A 9,782-nucleotide genomic window follows, 5' to 3' on the forward strand; every position below is an offset into this window, starting at 1 on the left:
TTAGGTCAGCTGCCCTGTCGATGTCCCCTACCCATCACCGCCCACCCCCATTGATTTCCTTTGATGAAGTGGTAGGTAGCTGGCAGGGGAAGCCAGCTGATGGCACCTGTTTGGATTTCAGCACAGCTTCAAGACAGCTTCTCACTGTCTCCTTCTGGACAAATTGGGCAGCACACAGCTAGAGCAATGCATAATGCGATGGGTGAACAAGGGGCTGACGGGTCGGGCTCCAAGGGTAATTGTAAATGGGGTTGCATCAGGCTGGTGGCCAGTCATAGGGGCTTCCGCAGGCCTCCATTTTAGGGCCTGTTCTCTTCAGTGTTGTCCCGACTGACTCGCATGTAGGACTTGAGGGCATATGGAGTCCATTTATGCATGATGCTAAACAGGAAGGAGTGGCTGACTCCATCGAGGGGGGGAAGGCTTTGCAGAGAGATCTTGACAAAGCAGAGAGCTGGGCAATCCCCAGCAATATGAGGTTTAGCAAGAGCGAGTGAGGGATTCCACGCCTGGCAAGGGGCAACCCTGGCTGTATGGACAGTCGGGGGGACGAGAGGCTGGAGCACAGCCCTGCAGAGAGGGATCTGGGGGTTTTGGTCGATGGCAAGTTGAATGTGATTCAAGCACGGGCCCTGGCAGCCAGGAGGGGCAACAGCATCCTGGGGTGCCTCCAGCACGGCATCGCCAGCCGGTCAGGGGCAGGGATTGCTGTGCTCTGCTCTGCGCTCTTGCAGCATCACCTCCTGGGTGCACTTTTGGGCAGCACACTAACAGAAGGACATCAGGTTATGGGAGAGTGTCCAAAGGGGGGCTTCGAAGTGGTGGAGGATCTGGAGAGTAAGACGGATGAGGAGCACATGAGGTCCGCGTGTTTGTTCAGCCTGCATGAGACTGAGGGGAGGCCTCATGGCGGCCGGCAGCTTCCTCACGAGGGCAGCAGAGGGGCCGGCGCTGAGCTCTGCTCTCTGGGGCCACTGACAAAACTCGAGGGAATGGCAAGGAGATGGGCCACTGGAGGGTCTGGCTGCAGGTGAGGAAAAGATTGTACACCAACACGGGGCTTGGCCACGGAAACAGGCCTCCCAGTGAAGTGGTCATGGCAGCCAAGCTGCTGGGGTTCACCAAATGTCTGGCAAGTGCTTTCAGACACATGCTTTGGTTTTTGGGGGTCACCCAGAGCGCTGGGCTCTGAGGTCACCCAGCGGTGGGCTGTGAGGTCACACAGCAATGGGCTGTGACCTCACGGCCCTCGCTGCTTATATTGGGGCGCCGTCAGAGCCTGGCCCAGCCTGGCTCGTGCCTGGACTCCCGCTGAGCATTTGTGCGAGGCTTGGAGTGCCGAGCAAGGATCTCTTGGGAGATTTGTTGGAGCTGTGCTGTGGGGCCGTTGGCAGCTGCTCTCGGTGCCCGTCCCCGCAGCCAGTGCCTGCGTTTCCCCGGCCCTGCCTGGCTCAGGCAGCCGGGGCTGTGGAAGGAGTGCTCGCAGCAGTGCAGGTGAGCTGTGCGGGGACACGTGCCCCGGGGCTGGGCTTGGGGTTTTGTCCTGCTGAGGGGCCGGGGCACTGCCGCTGCCTGCCCTGGCTCAGCCACTGACCCTGGCCTCTCTCCTTCTTGCAGCGCACAGCAGCTGTCGCAGCGGTGCCAGCGAGGGGAAGCAGCTCCCCATCTGCAGCTCTCCCCAGCCCGCTGCAGCGAGCCGACACCATGGGCAGTGAGGCCCAGGACATCACCTGCTCCGTGTGCCAGGGGGTCTGCAAGGAGCCCAGCTACATCCTCCCCTGCCTGCACCAGTTCTGCTTCGGGTGTGTCATGCGCTGGGCCGAGAGAAGCAGCACCTGCCCCCTCTGCAGGCAGCGCATCACCTCCATCCGCTACTCCATCTGGGCGGAAGACGACTTCCTGGAGGTGCAGGTGGCCCCCGATGCAGAGGCGCAAGACGACAGCCCCCAGGACGAGCAGGGGGCTGCAGAGCCCATGCCCCAGCCTGCCGTGAGAGGCCTCCCGCCCGAGGAATGGGCAGCCCTCTTCAGGGAACACCTCGAAGTCCTCGGTCCGCTGCGCTCCTGGGTGCGCCAGCAAGCCAGGGAGCTGTTCGATGCTGCCTGGTGGGACCAGGACATGCTGGAGGCCACCGTCGTCGCTTGGCTGTGCCGCTGTGGGCTGGATGAGCACGCCTTGGTGCGGGAGCTGCGGCCGTTGCTGCAGGGCCACACGGTGAGCATTGTGCAGCGGCTCATCTCCATCATGGGGGAGATATGCAGCGAGGAGTACCTCGAGGAGCTGGGCTTCCTGGAACCGCGTCCTGCCAGCCAGCTCTACATGTACAATGGCCCTGAGGTGGACCTCGAGGGCTCCGAAGACACCTGGGAGCCAGAGCTCGAGGGCTCCCAAGACACCGGGGAGCCAGAGCTCGAGGGCTCCCAAGACACCTGGGAGCCAGAGCTCGAGGGCTCCCAAGACACCGGGGAGCCAGAGCTCGAGGGCTCCCAAGACACCTGGGAGCCAGAAGACAGCCTGGAGGCCACCCCCAGCCCTGCTGCCTCCCCCCGGGACACTCCTGTCACCAGCCTGCTCTCCTCCAGCAGCGCGGAGGGTTCTGACATCGAGGAGCTGCCCAGCACCTCCAGTGCCGCCCTGCCTGGAGGTCCAGCACCCATCCCTGAGGAGCAGGAGGAGCTCTTCTCAGAGCCTGAAGAGGAGGAAGCAGAACACGCTGCAGTGCCGGGCTGCAGCCACGGGCCCTCTCCTCCTGGCCAGGGCAGGGACAGCTCACCTGGGGGGCCCCGGCGCGCCCCGAAGAGGAGGGCCGACAGCAACCTGGACTCTCCCCAGCCCTGCAAGAGGCCCCCGCACCTTTAGCAGGGCAAATGTGGTTGTCATCAAAATAAAGAGTTGTGACCCTGCCGCAGACAGTGTCTTGGTCTTCTTCATCGAATCACAGAATTCTACAGTCATAGAAATGTCGAGTGGCTCAGGTTGGAAGGGGCCTTAAAGACCACCTAGTTCCACTCCCCCTGCCATGGCCAGGGATGCAACTCACTGGCCTCACCCAACCTGGTGATGGGCAATGTCTGCCCACTCGCTCAGGACCCACAGGACCCAATTATAATTATTAATAACCTATTTTTAATAGGTTATTATAATTTATAATACAATATAATATAATATAATATAATATAATATAATATAATATATTATAATATAATATAATATAATTAATACTAATTATAATAACCTATTTTTTTAGAAGTAGTAATGAATATGTATTAGTCTAGGAGCATAAAAATCAGCTACTTGATGTAACTGGTGTGCGTCCTGGTGGAGCGGAGACTCCCGGTGTACCCAGCGCTGTTTGCTTACCTCTATTCTTTTAATAAATCCTATTTTTTTATTTAATCCTATTTTGAAGACTGAGCCATTTCTAACAACCTCGTTTGGTTTCTTCCTGCCCAGCTCTCCAGCCTGTCCAGGTCTCATTGTACTCAAAATTCTCATTTGTACTTTCTGTAGTACTAAAAAATCACAGAATCACAGAATTTCTAGGTTGGAAGAGACATCAAGATCATCGAGTCCAACCTCTAACCTAACACTAACAGTCCCCACTAAACCATATCCCTAAGCTCTACATCTAAACATCTTTTAAAGACTTCCAGGGATGGTGACTCCACCACCTCCCTGGGCAGCCTGTTCCAGTGCCTCACAACCCTTTCAGTAAAGAAGTTTTTCCTAACATCTAACCTAAAACTCCCCTGGCGCAACTTTAGCCCATTCTCCCTCGTCCCTATCACCAGGCACGTGGGAGAACAGGCCAACCCCCACATCACTACAGCCTCCTTTAAGGTATCTGTAGAGAGCAATAAGGTCACTCCTGAGCCTCCTTTTCTCCAGGCTGAACAAGCCCAGCTCCCTCAGCCGCTCCTCGTAGGACTTGTTCTCCAGGCCCCTCACCAGCTTCGTCGCCCTTCTCTGGACCCGCTCAAGCACCTCGATGTCCTTCTTGTAGCGAGGGGCCCAAAACTGAGCACAGTACTCGAGGTGCCGCCTCACCAGAGCTGAGTACAGGGGGACGATCACCTCCCTAGCCCTGCTGGTCACACTGTTTCTGATACAAGCCAGGATGCCGTTGGCCTTCTTGGCCACCTGAGCACACTGCTGGCTCATATTCAGCCGACTGTCCACCATCACTCCCAGGTCCTTCTCTGCCTGGCAGCTCTCCAACCACTCATCTCCCAGCCTGTAGCTCTGCTTGGGGTTATTGCGCCCCAGGTGCAGGACCCGGCACTTGGCCTTGTTGAACTTCATGCAGTTGACCTCAGCCCATCGGTGCAGCCTATCCAGATCCTCCTGCAGAGACTTCCTACCCTCAAGCAGATCGACACACGCACCTAACTTGGTGTCATCTGCAAACTTACTGAGGGTGCACTCAATGCCCTCATCCAGATCACCGCTAAAGATATTAAAGAGGACCGGCCCCAGCACCGAGCCCTGGGGGACGCCACTAGTGACTGGCCTCCAACTGGACTTGACTCCATTTACCATGACTCTTTGGGCCCGGCTATCCAGCCAGTTTCTAACCCAACGAAGCGTGCGCCAGTCCAAGCCAAGAGCAGCCAGTTTCTTGAGGAGAATGCTGTGGGAGACGGTGTCAAAAGCCTTGCTGAAGTCAAGGTAGACCACATCCACAGCCTTTCCCTCGTCCACCCAGCGCGTCACTTTGTCATAGAAGGAGATCAGGTTCGTCAAGCAGGACCTGCCTTCCATAAACCCATGCTGACTGGGCCTGATCGCCTGCTTGCCCTTCAATTGCCGCATGATGGCTCCCAAGAGGATCTGCTCCATGAGCTTCCCTGGTACTGAGGTCAAACTGACAGGCCTGTAGTTCCCCGGGTCAGCCCTCCGGCCCTTCTTGTAGATGGGCGTCACGTTTGCTAGCCGCCAGTCAGCTGGGACCTCCCCCGATAGCCAGGACTGCTGATAAATGATGGATAGGGGCTTGGCCAGCTCCTCTGCCAGTTCTCTCAGTACCCTTGGGTGGATCCCATCCGGCCCCATCGACTTGTGCACATCCAAGTGCCATAGCAGGTCACCAACCAGTTCTTCGTGGATGGTGAGGGCCACATCCTGCTCCCCATCCCCTTCCACCAGCTCAGGGTACTGGGTATCCAGAGAACAACCGGTATTGCCGCTAAAGACTGAGGCAAAGAAGGCATTGAGCACCTCCGCCTTTTCCTCATCTCTTGTAACTAAGTTTCCCCCTGCATCCAGTAAAGGATGGAGATTCTCCTTAGTCCTCCTTTTTGTGTTGATGTATTTATAAAAGCGTTTTTTGTTATCTTTAACGGCAGTAGCCAGATTGAGCTCCAGATGAGCTTTGGCCTTCCTAATTTTGTCCCTGCACACCCTCGCTACATACTTATAGTCCTCCCTAGTGGCCTGCCCACTTTTCCAAAGATTATAAACCTTCTTTTTTCTCCTAAGCTCAAGCCACAGTTCTCTGTTGAGCCAGGCTGGTCTTCTTCCCCGCTGGCTCATCTTTGGGCACATGGGAACAGACCGCTCCTGCGCCATTAAGATTTCCCTCTTGAAGAGCGCCCAGCCTTCCTGGACCCCTCTGCCCTTTAGAACCGCCTCCCAAGGGATTCCACCAACTAGTGTCCTGAGCAGCCTAAAGTCAGCCCTCCGAAAGTCCAATACAGTGGTTTTACTGGTTCCCTTCCTGGCCTCGCCAAGAATAGTGAACTCCACCATTTCGTGGTCACTCTGCCCAAGACAGCTCCCGACAATCACATCCTCCACCAGTCCTTCTCTGTTTGTGAAGAGAAGGTCTAGCGGGGCACCACCCCTCGTAGGCTCACTAACCAGCTGCATCAGGAAGCTATCTTCCACGCTCTCCAGAAACCTCCTAGACTTCTTTCTCTGGGATGTGTTGTGCTTCCAACTTTATGTTTGTACATGGAAACAACAGTCAACATCTACATTTTGTCAAATTCCCACCCACTGTTTGCTGTTAACAGTTAAAGATTTTTCACATTTTGTATACAGCTTGCAATGTAATAATCCCTATATGTTCCAAGTTGTTATCCCTTTGTTCTAAAACATAAGAGAAATAAAAACAAATAGAGACTACATTCTAAATTCTTTAAATATTTTAGGTACATTTGTCATATCACTTATTATCTCCTTGGACACTTGAGTCATGAATGTGGATAAAACAAAGCAGAAATTTCTTGCAGGTTTTAGTTAATCTGAAGAAATCTTCTAATGGTATAAAAGCTAAATCTACTATATTAAAAACAAACAAACAAACAAACAAACAAACAAAAAACAAAACAAAACAAAAACCAAACCAAACCAAAACAAAACAAAAAACTTCCTTAAGCTTACATAAAAATGTAACAAAAATAATTAAAATCATTTAAAGTTCATATCCTGACTGCACCAGCAGGTTCTACTTGCGCTGACCAGATTACAGTTATCTTTCTGTGCAATTCTTCTCTGCAGACTCTTCCACCCCTGTCAGGAATTTATCTACCTGTGTTTGAGGTCAGCTCTGACCTCAGTTGACCTCAGGTCAGTGGCTGTAAAACCTCAGATCGTATTTCTGTGAAAGCATCTAGACTGTAGATGCAAGCTGTGCAAGACCTCATCTGGGTGCCTGCCTGCACACCCATCAGCTAGGGTGCTTGGGGAACAGCTTTTGGGCTCAGTCCCAGCAGTGACCTTGCTGCTGCCTGAGGGAAGCCCCTACAGGATCAGTTTGGGCAGGAAGACATCCTGTGGGAGGGACCCCACGTGGAGCAGGGGCAGGGAATGACCGTGAAGGAGCAGTGGAGAAAAAGCGTATTTATAATTGATTCTAATGTCTACAGAAATATATGCTAAGGTACATACATGTAAATATTTAAAGATACATTAGATAGGTTTGTACATAAATAGTTTTACATATATGTAAATATATATAATATATACATAAATATATGTATATATTTTCTAGAGCTAACATGATCCTGACAGGAACTGTGTTTTTAGTATGTGTGAATGGTGTAAATGACACCTTGCCTTATGCATGCAGCGATGAGGCTTTATTCCCTCCAGATCCCTTTATTTAGAGGCCCAATGTTGTTCAGCCAGAGTCAGAAGGAAACCAGGATTTGGATCTGGGCCCACTCTCTGAGCAAAGCGGAGCATGTGGAAAGACACCCACCTACCTGAATTTTAGGGTTGGTGACGTGTGCATTGGTGGATGAAGTGCTCACTCTGCCCATCCTCAGAGGAAGGTGGATGGAGGCCAGTCACACTCCAAAATTTCCCAGGTGTCTGAGAATGGTGACGTGGCCACTGTCTGTGCCTTTCCTCAGTGATGAAGACTTCACCCAGTGGTTTTAAATATTAATGAAACTGTCACTAAGTCATATTTATTATCTTCTGTCATCTGTTAAGAAGGAAAATTCCATCCACTGGAAATGTGGAGGGAATTCTAGGAAGCAGTGTTATCCTGTGCCATACTCTAAAAAGGTTGCAATTTATAGGACTGTGATATCCCAATAGGTCATCCTGCCAAAATTTACTGATTCATTTTTGCAAATTCATACAAAAACTGTGAGCCAGGGTAAGAGATTTCAGGAGCAAGATTAGCCACATATGGCAAGACTGTTCCAATTGATAAAATCATGTAAACATATGCTAGGTTGCTGTGAAGGCTAGATAGTCCCCATCGGGGTACTGGGGGCTCCCTGGGCAGCTGGCCAGGGCCTGCAGTCATGACTCTGTACACTGAATGATTTAAATAATGCCAGTGGTGGAAAGGAAAACTGAAGCCCACACACCATTCACATCAGGGCGCAGTGAGGGCTCCTGGGGATGGGATGCCAGGAGCCTGCAGAGGATCCCCATGAGGGTTCCAGCAGGGCGTTCAGGCAGGTCCCATCCCACCACCCCACCAGGAGCAGGGCAGCTGGGGCCGCCCCAGCCCGGGACACAGGGCTCTTCCCAGGAACCATGGCTGGGCCCAGGCCAGCTGGCTGAGTCCATGGCCAGTCAGGGCGGGGCTATGGCGGCCTGGAGCCCAGACCTGTTGTGGCCTCACTGGGGCTGGGGCTGGGGCTGATGGCCCTGGGAGCTGGCATGGGGAGGTGCAAGCAGCAGGATCAGGCAGGGATGGCAGGAGCTATCAGTGCTCTAAAGCCTGACAATATACACCTCTCTCTGCATTTATGATGTAACTCTTAGACTGCTCATAGAACTTTATATTTTTATTTTTAATCCACTCTGACCTTCAGTTGCTACCTGTAGGTTGGAGTAGGGCAGTGCCTGGAAAGCAGTGCTGGAAGCACATTCTTGTTTCCCTGAACTTGAGGTAACCAGAAGGAAGAGATATTCTGTGTAAAATGAAAGCAAAATATTTTTCCAATGTTTTACTATTTATAACTCAGTTTCACTCACACTACTGCTTAGCAAAACCTACTGCAGTAGGAGCTTTTGAAAAATAAAAAAAAATAAAAAATAAAATTGCTGTTAGATTAGTGTCAGATCTGTGGTATTCTGAATGAATGGCACAAAGAAGAGCTGTTCAAAAAAGCTTGTATCTAATAAATATTTATAGGAAGTTTCTTCATTCTTTTCTTTCTCAGTGAGTAAGTGTTTGAGAAGAGAATATTATTTGTCTGTTGCCCTTGAGTTAAGCTATAGCAGTAGTTTGAATGACTTAATTAAAAAAGACTTTTGCTAGTAGGACTAATTTACATAAGGGTTAGATAGGTTGGAAAGCCAGAAATAACAACTAATACTGAAAAGAAGAGCTGACATATAAAAAATATACACTATTACAAAGTATGCCAATATTACAGTATGTCAGGTGAAAATAAAAGTACTGTTCTTTCTTAAAGAAGTAGGAAGAATATTCAGTGAAATAACTATGAGGCACAGTAAGAAAGGAAATTGTTGAAAAGAGAAATACCTCATATAACAAGGATTCAGATTATTACTAGAAATAAATGGGAAAAACTCAGACTGCCATAAATTAATGATTTTAACAACTGTTATTTTCATAATTTGGAGGTCTTTTTAGAAATGCTTTTTTTTTTTTCTGCCTTTGTTCCTGTCAAGTAGAGTATAAGGATATTTATTAAAATGTTGATGAACAATTTAATGTCAAAAGAAAGGAATGGTATTTATCCTACTTGTGATACGCATTTGTTTTCCTATGAGAAGAAGAAGAAATATAAAAGATTTAGAGAAATAAAAAATCCTTATGTTGTTTTAGTAACAGGGTGGCAACTATTGTCAAATCATTTAAAAGTACTCATAACAGACAAAATAATGTTTCTATTCACAAGCATTAAAAACAATGACATATTTTTAAGTAATATTTCCAACCTATGTTCCCTAACTATTTCATAATCCTACAGGGTATTTATATTTACAGGGTATCTCACTGTTACACATTTATGCCTATCCCAATCCCACTGAGAGCTTGTTTGTATGTAACAAGACCTTCTCAGATAATATATTTCCTTTATAAATGGAACCAGAACTCTTGCATCGAGCTCAGAGTCAACAAAAATGGAAACTGTGATGTTATTTACATTCTGACTGTAGGCATAGGTTTGATAATGTATTCTCAAAGCTCTTGGAGATCCTCAGTGTAACTTGCATTGCTCCAAGGAAGAAATGTGGCATGTTGAAGAAATGTGCTACTGTTGAATGACTTTGAGCTGCTTATGGAGGAGATAAAAATCTTGTAAGTATCCAGTGATTGCTCTCTTAGGCTTAAATGTGCAGCT

At 49.7% G+C, this 9,782-nt stretch overlaps 1 protein-coding gene across 1 annotated transcript; it reads left to right on the forward strand.

The window, feature by feature from the left end:
* LOC140001451 (uncharacterized) lies at window positions 1-2,873 on the forward strand. Its single transcript, XM_072033062.1, has 2 exons — window positions 1-1,494; window positions 1,618-2,873. Exons 1-2 carry the CDS (start codon window positions 1,228-1,230, stop codon window positions 2,857-2,859), a joined length of 1,509 nt encoding a protein of 502 aa, XP_071889163.1. The 5' UTR covers window positions 1-1,227; the 3' UTR covers window positions 2,860-2,873.
* The last annotated feature ends 6,909 nt before the right edge of the window (window positions 2,874-9,782 follow it).

Source organism: Anas platyrhynchos, chromosome 1, assembly GCF_047663525.1.
Source record: "Anas platyrhynchos isolate ZD024472 breed Pekin duck chromosome 1, IASCAAS_PekinDuck_T2T, whole genome shotgun sequence".
NCBI classification, from domain to species: domain Eukaryota; kingdom Metazoa; phylum Chordata; class Aves; order Anseriformes; family Anatidae; genus Anas; species Anas platyrhynchos.

Bases quoted from the DNA above. Each gene is read 5' to 3' on its own strand.
- LOC140001451 (XM_072033062.1), top strand. From the start codon at position 1,228: ATGGGCTGTGACCTCACGGCCCTCGCTGCTTATATTGGGGCGCCGTCA. The intron at 1,495-1,617 runs GTGAGCTGTGCG...TCCTTCTTGCAG, and splicing joins GAGTGCTCGCAGCAGTGCAG to CGCACAGCAGCTGTCGCAGC.